We start from the raw sequence: 13,792 nt of genomic DNA on the forward strand, positions 1-13,792 counted from the left end.
TGTGCCAGTGTTACGCATCTTCAGAGTAGATTGGACGGAGTTGGGAAGTAGGAGGCTTCTCGAGGAATCCTATCAACAAGTTGGAAAATGAGCGGAAAACGGTTCCGGTAACGAAATGGGGCGATATATGGAAACACACAACGCTACCTTATGCCCTCGCGAAGACTTAAGTTTAATTTAAAATATATTGAACTATTAGAGACTGATGGTTAACTCTAAGGTACTTGAAAAGTGGGAATACAGGTTGGTTAATGACGAGATAAACGTGTTTATAGTCATCGTCTGTTGACTTATTGTACATGACCGGTAGCAGAATGACGTAGCCAACTTGTATACCGAACTAATTTCACGGAATTTAGGCTGATATCATGCAGTTGTTAAGAAGTTGTGTCTATTAACATATAATCTGGAACAGCGAGATTGCACAGTTCTCTCTAATGAAAGAGAATGTCACCTAACCTAAGCCAACATCTCTGTCCCTTCCTCCATTTCCACACTCTCGATTCTACCAGACTCCTGAGCTCACTCTTGCCTCTTTCTAGTCGACATCTCACTGACTGAATAACTTTTGGATAGAACAGCACCCCAACCCCACATCTTCATTCCCATTTGCTACCATTGTGGCACATGTTGGGATCGACGTACATGGACTCGTTAGAATCAGTGTCCGCATATTTACTTTACTCCCTACTATTAGCCACACCATCGCTACCTGTGTATTTGTAAATGCCGTAGTCAATTGCTGTTGGTTAGTTTACTTTTTCAATCACGTACACTTTATTTGGAAACAACAACAACTAAAAGGTGACAATAAACTAAGAAGTGTTCCACGGCTGAAGGCCTTAATGACAACAAATTCAAAACTATTTCTCGGCTGAAGGCCCCAGTAGTGATAATTTAAAACTGTTTCACGGCTGAAGGCCTGAATAGCAATCTTAAGAACCAGTTAAACTACTTCAACCTGCAATTACAGTTATTACGATATTTTTAAAAGAACACTCATCAAAATGTCACTGCTAGAATACAATTGCCTAATTAAAATTTTAAGGTAACACCCACTGCTGAAAGCCTTAATGACAACAAATTCAACTGTTTCTCGGCTGAAGGCCCCAATAGTAATAATTTAAAAACTGTTTCACGTCTGAAGGCATGAATAACAATCTTATAAGAACCAGTTAACTTCTTCCACTTGCAATTACAGTTATTAATTTAAAAAAATTATCAAATCTTATCTGACCAAACCAAGGAGAGGGAGGGGGGGGGGGGGCGGGTGCAGACGTTGCTCCAAGGATCGACCTGGGAAAATCCCTCAAAACTTCGCAAGCGATGAGACAGGCAGCCAAGAGTTGCATTCACTTCACGAGATGGCAACTCAGACTAGTGGCATTTGAAACGCATGACCAATAATCATTTGCGGAATGTACCTTACGTCCGATGACTAATGCAACGATGGAATAATACACCCAAGCAGGAACCGGCGGTCAGCACTCCAGCGTTTAGAGCATCCGGAAGCAGAAAGGAACCACTACTACCAGAGTAGGAAAATAAAGAAAACACACCACCCGCCCCACAAATACAGGAAGCTGTCGAACTACACACCTTACCGGACAGCGGCGGCAAGGCGAGGAAAAGTACACTGCTGTAACATACCCCCAGGGCAGGTAACTGGGGCGTTAGCGGCCACTAGGCAAGAAAAATACCACTGGTTAAACTTCACAAATAACAGCATGTAGAATGCAACAATTAATAATAATAAGTGGAGGAAGACTAAGTAGGTTCGCCTTCCCCAAACGCTCCTCTCGCTGCTCTTCGTCTCGGCGACACTGCGAGCAGCAACACGCAAGCAAATGGCGAGATCCCACAGTGGTGGAGGTTTCACTACTTGAATTAAGGTCCACTCAACTTAAGCTTCCTGGGTCTGGTTGACAACAAGGTTGTACCCTTCGCAACTCCAGCCCTTCCATCCGGCAATACATGCTTGCCGCCAGTAGTCCAGGCGCATTCCCGCGCTGTGCGGACCTGGCTGCACGTCCGTCCCCAAACGAACTGCCGACTCACACCACATGGAAACACCACAACGTCGCCCCAAAGATAGAATCACCGTTGCGAGATATCGATAATCGCCGCTGCTGCCACTAGCGGACAGACAACGCTTGCAAACTGAGTGGCGCCAATGAACACAAGAAGACGGCGACGACCATAACTACACCGACTGAACGATGCCAACCTAGCAATAGCACCAATGCGAGCCGTTACACCATCGCTACCTGTGTTTTTGTAAATAAAATACTTACAAAAAGTAATCAACGTTCATTATAATGCAACCTTATTTGTTATTAATTTTCCCTGCAAGAACTATGTACAATCCTTTTTAACATCATTCGAATGGGGAGGTTCTCAACGTCATAATACCTACACCACCAAAACGATCATTTTAGACAGTGTTCCTGGGTGCATTAAGTGTTCTCACCTCTCCTGATATGACGGTATGTCCGGCATTGTCAAACATGATCTTTTTGGTGGTCCAGATGTGGGAAGGCACAAAGTTGCATGGACGTACTGAGCTCCAAATCTTTCAACTTTGTGCACTCGCCAGTCGGCATTACTGTGACTCTGTTCTCCTTGCCCATGTGCGTCTTCTCGTTGATACACGAGTTCACTGGGCCGTCACTTCATTTTTGTGGATGACAAAGTGCGACAGTATCTGACAGTGCAGATGAATGAGCTCTTCCATCGAGATCATGTTCGGCGAATGGACAGGCCTGCCCATTCCCCAGATTTCAGTCCCACCGAGTATGTGTGGAATGGGTTGGGGAGATCTATTGCAACTCGTCCACGTGTACCAACGACCATTGAGCAGTTGCTAACCACGCTATTGGGGGAGTGGAACACTCTACCACAGGAAATCCCTACCAACTTCGTGGTCCTCATGGGATCATGTTGCAGGGCATGCACTGCCGTGCGTGATGATCACACATTCTATTCAGATTACTGTTTCACTTTTCGCTATCTACAGGGTACCATCATGAATCGCTTTGATCTCGGTGTAATTACTGTCTTTGAATAAAAATGTCATTTATGTCCATATCATTCCATATTTCTTTCAGTTACCGTCTGTATGTACTGTACTGTAGCAGTTCCTTCTATATTGGTCCACATCAGTGTACATGATAGTTTTCTTGTAGTGCACTCTGTGCTCCACAGCTCCACATTTCTTACTCTTCAGCCGGCCGTTGTGGCCGAGCGGTTCTAGGCGCTTCAGTCTGGAACCGTGTGACCGCTACGGTCGCAGGTTCGAATCCTGCCTCGGGCATGGCCGTGTGTGATGTCCTTAGGTTCTCACTCCGTCTTCAGGCCACAAGTGGCCCATCGGGACCATCCGACCGCCGTGTCATCCTCAACTGAGGATGCGGATAGGAGGGACGTGTGGTCAGCACACCGCTCTCCCGGTCGTTATGATGGTTTTCTTTGACCGGAGCCGCTACTGTTCAGTCGAGTAGCTCCTCAATTGGCATCACGAGGCTCCGTGTGCCCCGAAAGATGTCCTTAGGTTAGTTAGGTTTAAGTAGTTCTAAGTTCTAGGGGACTGATGACCTCAGATGTTAAGTCCCATAGTGCTCAGAGCCATTTGAACCATTTTGAACCTTACTCTTTAACTAGATATCCAACAGCAGTAACTCATCATTCACTACGAACCGCTGGAGCAGCCAGAGGATGAAACACAGGGCCGGACAGGCAGTGGCAGGTATATAAACACCTCACTCCCCCATATCCACCAAGCCACCTGATGGCCAGGTCATCCTTGCACCTGATGACGAAAACAGATTCGATGTTGCTCCCTTTAGTCTCGCCCTACACACACGTATGATTTTGTTATAAAATGTACGAGTAAAAAGAGAAAATCCCAGTGGGAGACGCAGAAGAGCACCCACTGTCAACATGTGTCTCGTGAATTTTAGTCATTGCTTGTGGTACCCTCTGCTGCTCAAGGACGTCCTCATAATTCGCAATGAAAGATCCAAATGGAGTTTATTATCATGGTGATAACATCAGTACAAAATTTTACAGCTGAAGTAGGCATTTTGGTAAATGAGTTAATGAAATATGTAAACAGAAATACTACATCGTGCAGTCAGACATGCGTAATACACATGTGCCTAATTCATCGAAATTTTTAAGGTACACGAATCGCGCGTAATCGAACTTCTCAGAGTTTTCGTAGTAGAGAAAGTATTTCTTTTTGATTCCGACAGTAGCAATTATAATCTAATTAATATCTGTGTTTGCGTTGAGAAATATGTAATATGGTACTAAAAAGAATGCTAAGTTGTTGGAAAGACAATGTTTGAACGACTATGTTGCAACTAAAGAACAGCCGGTTTTGCCTCCATTTTTGACGGCAGAGCTGCACGCAACACGACCACTGCCTCGCGTATTCACAAAATATCGTCTGACGTGGTGCATGGTTTCTTACCGGTAGACTGAAGCCTTTTGTCGTCCAGGTGGGCACTGGCATTTAATCTGCACTTTATAACTGTTACTGTTTTGATGACTTTAAGGATATTTAATTACTTGCTGACCATGTGTAACCCAATAGTATATATTGTTAAGTTTCAGGCAGCTAATTTCATATTTGGCCTCTCTCCAACGCGTAATATGGATAACTCAGCTTGATTTGCAATAATCTCAGAACACAATTGAGGATGTTTCACTGAATAATCATATCGCTACATACCTTGGAGTCTAATCATCATCACAGTAACGAATGCACTGTAGACAGGTGTAATCTTACTGTACGACTATCCCTCTGCAAAAGGTGCTACTTCTACGAAGATTTACAGTCACCATCACAGAAAGAGCATTTAAACTTCATTCTTTCAGAAGCTTTTTTGCTATTACTGTTGTGAATTTACTTTGTAATAATTAATGTTAATGCAAGCTGTGAACGTAGCTCAGTGGCTGGCTGCTATCTTTAAATTTCGCACTTGCGTATTAATGAAAATTAAATAACTTGAAAGTATGTGAAATTAGTTTCAAAGTCAATGTCAGCAAATAAGTTAGCAATGTGAGCAGTGAATTTAAGACAAATACAAATAGATTTGAAGCTGTCTTTCCTAGCTCCATTATTAGCCTTCGTTGCAGCTGTGATCATCTTCCATTGTCTTGATTTCGAAAATTTTGTACCACCCTTGGCAGTATACATTTACATATTATCCACTTAAACAGTGAAAAGGAAAAGGATTTGGTTTTCGACTTTCAGACAATGAATTAAGAAAGAATTTTTAAATAACCGTTTCCATCCCTGGCGTATGAAGTTTGGAATGTAATATTGAGTACAGTTATACCCTCTTAGATTTAATAAATGTTCTTGCCTTTTTTTGTGGCAGCTGTGGTGGTGCTGTAGGTGAAGATTGCCGAATGATCAGTGGCTAGGCTTTCCACGTCTCCATTGAGATGGAATTAATTTACTATCACCACGTTGATTGCGGTATCCATTATCCTTGATGTAGCGTGATCTCCAACCTCCATCATAGGTTAACGATGGATAATCTTGCTTCCCAATGCTCGCAATTTTCGGAGACGACTTTACTAATCAAATTTCGCTGCCAATTCAACTTTCACTCGAATAAGCGCAGTTTTATCACTAAAAAAATAATTACACCGCCAGACCTGACACAGCTACGTCTGTAACGAGGGTATCTTGCCTGCGACCGTCCTCTTTTCATTATTTCCGCACCACTCTGCGACAAGATCCTACACATATCCACTGGTTGAAAACATATAGCGGATCCCTGACTTTGTTACTATCTTTGTCAGACGTGGAATACATATCCTAAGAAGCTCTGAATATTACAGTCGCTATAACTATTGCAAACACTCATTAACATATTCTTTAAATGACACTTACCAATTCCTTTTCTTGTAATAGTTAGTCAGAGACATTAACACTGAATAACCGATATCACCAATATCGATTTCTTTTGTTACAGTTTAATGCAGAAAGCATGACAAATTTTAACCCAAACGTGGGCTGTTATACTACAATTGTAATCACTGGTTACCGAGCATTTTTATAGATAACAATGTATCACGGAGCTGACTGGACAAGGGGGAACAGTATTTGTTTTCAAACTTCTCCTAAACAAAAGCTGAAGCGAAAGATTTAATGTTTTTGTAATCCTTTGAAAATATGCTACCCGTGAGAGTGGACAATTCTGAGAAAATTCAATAAGGATCGTCAGTTTTTAAATTAGATCCAAAAAGGTGTTGCCTGGTGAAAACGTAATACAGAAATTAAGTGTCTCTTTGATCTGGAGATACAAGTGAATCATTGTAGGAACAGATGTATAGTTTCTGTCAATAGTTGATGATCAGTTTACGTAACACACCGCAGCTTATAGAGGACTGTAGCCAGTGATGTCGTACAGAGAACTAGGATTGGTAACGGACTGAAACACCATCAAATATCAATTCATTAATTTTTGTACAGGAAAGTTAATGCATATAATTTGTCTTCCTGAAATGTTTTTCAGTTTAAAATCTGGTTTCGAAATTACTGTCTTACCATTAAATAGTCCATCTGAAATGTCTCGCTGTCTTCAGGTCTCTTCCACGCACACATAACTTTTTATGTCTGTTAAACCAAGTTTATGTAACGATTAAAAAACGGTATGTGCAAAATCCCTTTCGTCACTTCCCCACCCACCCCGTCCCCCTCAACCCCCAGGTCAATGTTGTCCTATTATTGATCTTCTTTCCCTTTTCCTAAGACGGAAATCCACTCTAATCACAACTAATTATCGCCTCTCTTAACATTATGAATAATTTCTTTTATCTCGTCATACCCTCTTTTAATCTCTTCATCACTATTGGAGTTGGTAGGGTTGTTCTACGATACTAGGTGCTGCTTTCGTGTCTATTTTGACAACTATAATGTGATCACTATGCTGTACAGTAGCTTACCTACCTTCGTATTTCTCTGTTCATTATTTGGTTTACTCCCGCATTACCTCTGTGTGAAATTGTGTTTATAGCCCTGTGCTGAGCTGACCATAACTCGTGTCCTTTCTGCCACCACACTTCAGTAACTGCCATTATAACTTCACTTTTTATTTTTAAATGAACACACTGCCATTTGAGTGTATTGTTGTATATTTAATTTCGACTCAAGTTTCGGCCTTTTATAATATTTTCAAGTCACTGAGTTTATGTCATTAACATATATTGTAAGACATCAAGCTCAAAATTGGCCATAAATTAAATATATATAATTATAAGAAAATTATATATATGACGTGTGTTCACTTATACATTGTTTTATGACTGTTGCTCAGCAACATCAAAAATCTAAAAAAAGGCTCGTGTCATTGGTAATGACGTTAATAAGCATTCATATTTATTTCAATTTTACTGATATTCTTAAATTTTCGCTTTAAAATAGGCAATATACTTATCTACAATCATGTGCAACACCTTTTTTCTTAACTCTTTCCGTCAAGTTGTTCTAGTGCTACGACATAACTCTCACGTGAATCTTAGGATGCTAAGTGATTATCATTTTCCTGTTTTCAGATGTACTGTGCTTACAAGTTTCGGCAGAAGAGAGCACTGAGGTTCATTCTATGTTACTGTTTTCTGCTGAAATGCGGCACATTTAATGCTGTGTGATGTGACAGGTATTTCCGTTTCAGGATGTAATGGAAGAGCACAGGAGGACCTTGAAGAGGAAGGAGGATGAGTGCAGGAATTTCACAAATACGTTTGCATCTAACTCTCCAGGTAATGTTACATCAAATTATTGCTCTCGCTATCACTTCCTCTGTTTCCTACTGAAAGGCCTTTTTTCTCTCAAAAGGTGTCAGTCACAGTCACAGCTACAGCTCATACTGCCTTTTTCTGAGAATTTCTAATATCCTGCATTATTTCATTTTGTTAAATGCTTTTCCCAGGTCGGTAAATTCAAAATAAGGCTGTCTTCTTTTTCTAGAATTATGCTTCTGTTACCAAGCAAAGTTACAACTGTCTCTGTGGTGCATTTACCTTTTCATAAACATAAACTGATCGTCAGTTAACAGATGATAATTTTTTTCCCTTTCTTCTGCATATAATTCTGTGGACCACTACGTTCCTTAGCTCTGAACTGACTGTGTGATAATTCTATCATTTGCTGTAGGTATCTCCGTACTATCTTGATTATATTTTTCCGAAAGCCTCATGATATGTCTTCAATCTCATTGATTCCTAACATCAACTAGATTTGTCATTTCGTTTCAATTTTCACCAATGGTATCAGAAATCCTGAAAGAATGTTACTCAAACTTTCTGACATTCTTGACCGGAAGTCTTCCAATTCCGCTTCAAGTTATGTCAGTAACTCTGGATCTTCTGTATCTTCCATCACAGCCAGAACATATTCTCATCCAGACACCAAGATTTAACGAAAGCCTTTCTCTTTTATACAGTCAGATTCCCTTTTCCTGTTACCCCACTCTCTAACACTATTCCACTTTTCAAATGTTTAGTTTCGTGTCTTCCTGCCAATCATCCATCCACATTCGACTCCAGAACAGCCTTGCATTTAATATCCACATAACCTTCAGCCGTTACTAAATGTGTACCTATTCCACAAGTAACTGTCAAAATAAATAAACAATACAACGTATACACCACCCCTCCCCCATTTCCTCTTTCTGGCCTTCTTCCCAGTCTCCATGTGTCCGGCATATTAGTTCGGATTTGACAAATTATTCGAGGTAATGGGTGGCTGAAAGTCCTTTCTGATGTAACCACTCCCTTCTCCCCCCTCCCCACCCTTATCCCTGGCACGGAACATCCACCGCATCTGTCTGCCTTTAGTATCATCTCATTTTGGAAGTCCGAGAATGTTTCCTTAATATTTATGAACGGAAGCAACACCCAAGTACCAGCCCAGTATTGACTCATGCGGATGTGGAAATCCGCCTAGAAACCATATCCAGTCTGACTGGCACACAGGCTCTCCTCGTTAATCCGCCAAGTGGATTCGATCCGGGGCCGACGCAGCTACCCGTATCCCAGAAGCGGCTATTTCCTCGCTTTCGGCTATCCGGGCAGGTCAGTATGCGTTCTTCCGCGTAGTTATAAAATCTATTTTCTAACATCTTCACCACAACGGAGAAACAGACCAACTATCATATTTTTAAAGTCGTAATTTAGTTGATACTGTATTTTACCTTTTAAAAATCTCAAAACGGATCACCAGTATCCTGCTAAAATTTTCCACAAGATTTCGGGATTGCAGCCGGATCTCATCGACTTCTTTCCACGATATTTCGGCTGACAACCTTACAGCCATCTTCAGGCGAGTGTTTGACACTGGAGATTGCTAGTGCAAGTCGCTCTATTTATACGTAAAAGTGCCGCAGGCGCGCATGCGCAAGTTACCGCAGCATGCGCGCCACCTGTCGATTCCAAGGCCCTCTACAATATTACTGCATCTATGGAGCGCAATTCGAATGCGTGAAAAAAGTAAAACATGCACGCAGACGTGTCCAAAACAATAAAATTTCAATATTAAAATTACTTGTCGCTCGACGTGTCAGAAGCCATAAAAAGTTTTGTTTTGGTTGAAATTAAAGAAATCAACGGGTCCCAGGCCTTATTCAATAAAAAGCCGCCATCACGATTAATGTGATTATCCGCTAAACGTATTTCCACGGATTCCTTCACAACTGAATCCCAGAAGGATCTCGATGGGGCCAAGATTTTCGTGGCCGAATAATCCATAGTATGTCCTGTGGAAATACAATGTTCGGCTATAGCCGACTTACTTGGCTGTAAAAGGCGAGTGTGGCGCTCATGTTCAACGCAGCGGTCGTGTACTGTGCGTGTGGTTTGACCAATGTAGGCTTTCCCACACTCGCAAGGTATTTTATAAATTCCAGCCTTCCGTAATCCCAGGTCATCCTTGGCTGAGCCCAGAAGAGCACGAGTCTTTGTAGGTGGCCGGAAGATTGCTTTCACACGATGTTTCTTTAAAATTCTGCCTACTTTCGATGAAATGTTCCCGACATATGGGTGAAATGCTCTGGACTTAAACACCTCCTTATCCTCTTGATCTTGTTGGTGGTCACGTTTTTTCCTCCTTAAAGCAGTACTGACCTGATGTGCAGAATATCCATTACGTTGAAATACCGATTTCAAGTGCTCTAATTCGTCTGCAAGGCTGTCTTTATCAGACACGACATGTGCCCTATGCACCAACGTTCGAAGGACGCCCATAGTTTGTGACGGGTGATGACAGCTTGACGCCTGCAGGTACAGATCCGTATGCGTGGGTTTTCGATAGACCAATGCCCCAATGACCCATCCACCCAGCGTTTAACCATGACGTCCAGAAATGGTAGGCAACCATTCTTTTCAACTTCCATCGTAAACTGAATGTTTGTGTGGATGGAATTCAGATGTTGTAAAAACCGTGAAAGCTTTTCTTCACCGTGAGGCCACACTACAAAGGTATCGTCCACGTACCGCCAGAAGACTGTTGGTTTCAACATCGCCGAATCGAGAGCCCTCTCCTCAAAGTTTTCCATATAAACGTTTGCCACCAGAGGGGACAGAGGACTGCCCATGGCAACACCGTCAAGTTGCTCAAAATATTCATTATTAAATAGAAAGTAAGTAGAGGACAGGGCATGGTCCTCTACTTATTGCGCTCCATAAATGCAGTAATATTGTAGAGGGCCTTGGAATCGACAGGTGGCGCGCATGCTACGGTAACTTGCGCATGCGCGCCTACGGCACTTTTACGTATAAATAGAGCGACTTGCACTAGCAATCTCCAGTGTCAAACACTCGCCTGAAGATGGCTGTAAGGTTGTCAGCCGAAATATCGTGGAAAGAAGTCGATGAGATCCGGCTGCAATCCCGAAATCTTGTGGAAGTTTTTGGTATGTTTGAAATCTCAGTGATGGAAGAGACTGTGTTAAATCTAGTGCTGGCAGCTCAGCTCTAGGGGGCAACCATCTTGGTACGACGTACGTGGGTGGATCATGACCGAAATGGAAGTCGCTGTAATTCATTTTATTCATTGGCAAGTGCAGTAACTCTGCTTTACAGAAAGATTAACCAAAACGAGGTACATTTTTTCCTAAAAAGCCCAAGAATACTCATGTATGAATATACAGGGAGAGTCACCTAACATTACAGCTGGATATATTTCGTAAACCAGATCAAATACTGACGAATCGATTCCACAGACCGAACGTGAGGAGAGGGGCTACTTTAATTGGTTAATACAAACCATAAAAAAATGCACGGAAGTACGTTTTTTAACACAAACCTACGTTTTTTTAAATGGAACCCCTGTTAGTTTTGTTAGCACATCTGAACATATAAACAAATACGTAATCAGTGCCATTTGTTGCACTGTAAAATGTTAATTACATCCGGAGATATTGTAACCTAAAGTTGACGCTTGAGTACCACTCCTCCGCTGTTCCATCGTGTGTATCGGAGAGCACCGAATTACGTAGTGATCCAAAGGGAACGGTGATGGACCCTAGGTACAGAAGAGACTGGAACAGCACATTACGTCAACATGCTGACACCTTTTTATTGGTCTTTTTCACTGTCGTACATGTACATTACCATGAGGGGTGAGGTACACGTACACATGTGGTTTCCGTTTTCAATTACGGAGTGGAATAGAGTGGGTCCCAACATGTCAGGCCAATAGATGTTCAATGTGGTGGCCATCATTTGCTGCACACAATTGCAATCTCTGGCGTAATGAATGTCGTACACGCCGCAGTACATCTGGTGTAATGTCGCCGCAGGCTGCCACAATACGTTGTTTCATATCCTCTGGGGTTGTAGGCACATCACGGTACACATTCTCCTTTAACGTACCCCACAGAAAGAAGTCCAGTGGTGTAAGATCAGGAGAACGGACTGGCCAATTTATGCGTCCTCCACGTCCTATGAAACGCCCGTCGAACATCCTGTCAAGGGTCAGCCTAGTGTTAATTGCGGAATGTGCAGGTGCACCATCATGTTGATACCACATACGTCGACGCGTTTCCAGTGGGACGTTTTCGAGCAACGTTGGCAGATCATTCTGTAGAAATGCGATGTATGTTGCAGCTGTTTGGGCCCCTGAAATGAAGTGAGGACCAATGAGGTGGTCGCCAATGATTGCGCACCATACATTTACAGTCCACGGTCGCTGTCGCTCTACCTGTCTGACCCAGCGAGGATTGTCCACGGACCAATAATGCATGTTCCGTAGATTCACTGCCCCGTGGTTTGTGAAACCCGCTTCATCGGTAAACAGGTAGAACTGCAACGCATTCTCTGTTAATGCCCATTGACAGAAATGCACTCGATGATTAAAGTCATCACCATGTAATTGCTGATGTAGCGACACATGAAACGGGTGAAAGCGGTGACAATGCAGTATGCGCATGACACTACTTTGACTCAGTCCACCGGCTCTCGCAATATCCCGTGTACGCATGGGTGGGTTCATGGCAACAGCAGCTAACACACCAACTGCACCCGCTTCTCCTGTGACGGGCCTGTTACGGACCCGTTTACGTGCTACGACCGTACCTGTTGCATACAGTTGGCGGTAGATGTTTCGCAATGTGCGGCACGTTGGAACTCTCTGTCCGGGTACCGTTCTGCATACACCCTGCAGGCTTCAGCTGCATTTCGTCGACACTCGCCATAGATGAGTATCATCTCCGCCTTTTCAGAGTTCGAATACACCATGGTCACAGTTCCTACAACACTACACTATCACAGACGTCTGGTAACACGGTGTACTACAGTTGGTCTGCGTGCGGAGACGAATGCAGAATATCAATAGCAGCAAGCGCTACATGCGGACACTGCGACAGCGAGACCAAACCACAACAGTGCACTACAGCCACACTCGTAAACACGGTCGTCATCGTAAACATGTCCCTGCAGATGCTGCTCACCGACCGTGGCCCGTGTTTGTTACAACACGCAACTGAACGTCGGAGGTTTCAAACGTCAACTTTAGGTTACAATATCTCCGGATGTAATTAACATTTTACAATGTAACAAACGGCACTGATTACGTATTTGTTTATATGTTCAGATGTGCTAACAAAACTAACGTGGTTCCATTTAAAAACACGTAGGTTTGTGTTAAAAAACATACTTCCGTGCATTTTTGTATGGTTTGTATTAAATAATTACACTAGCCCCTCTCCTCACGTTCGGTCTGGGGAATCGGTTCGTCAGTATTTGATGTGGTTTACGAAATATATCCAGCGGTAACGTTAGGTGACTCACTCTGTATAAGAAGCACATACACGCCCCATTTGAGTACCTTATAGCGTCCGTGAATCCATGAGGCGAACATGACTGTAGCGTATGATGGACTTCAATTTTTCCGGTCTTGAACCCATCTAAAGAGATTTGATGTTAGACTTCGCTGTCACAGTATTTAGTGGTTAGTTTGAAAGTCTTCCTATTTACGCACGTTATGTTCTTAGATAGCACGTACCCGTAAAGCCGTAGGCACGAAGAGGCTAGGTTCAAAACTGCTTACTCACCTATGAGATAGAAAGAAATACAGATCTCTATGCAGCGTTATCAACTTAAAATGTAAATAAATTACGTGAACTATTCTGGTGTACATTTTATGACTGCTTCTCGTTCTCGTTTCAGCAACGTGTAAGCCAACATGGGATCAAATTTTCTGCTGGCCAGAGACAGATCCTGGAGAGTACCAGATTGTGTCCTGCCCAGAATACTTTTTCGGCTTCGATCCCAAGGT

The 13,792-nt window shown here is 42.6% G+C and overlaps 1 protein-coding gene across 7 annotated transcripts in view; it reads left to right on the forward strand.

The window, feature by feature from the left end:
• Window positions 1–13,792, forward strand: part of LOC124616497 (parathyroid hormone/parathyroid hormone-related peptide receptor-like) — a 759,731-nt gene that overhangs the window by 693,660 nt on the left and 52,279 nt on the right. For all 7 annotated transcript variants that reach the window (XM_047144855.1, XM_047144812.1, XM_047144835.1 and 4 more), the window contains 2 exons: window positions 7,692–7,779; window positions 13,684–13,790. In XM_047144855.1, the coding sequence (XP_047000811.1) occupies window positions 7,698–7,779; window positions 13,684–13,790 (189 nt within the window). In that variant the 5' untranslated portion in view covers window positions 7,692–7,697. The remainder of the gene's footprint in view (window positions 1–7,691; window positions 7,780–13,683; window positions 13,791–13,792) is intronic.

Source organism: Schistocerca americana, chromosome 1, assembly GCF_021461395.2.
Source record: "Schistocerca americana isolate TAMUIC-IGC-003095 chromosome 1, iqSchAmer2.1, whole genome shotgun sequence".
NCBI lineage: Eukaryota > Metazoa > Arthropoda > Insecta > Orthoptera > Acrididae > Schistocerca > Schistocerca americana.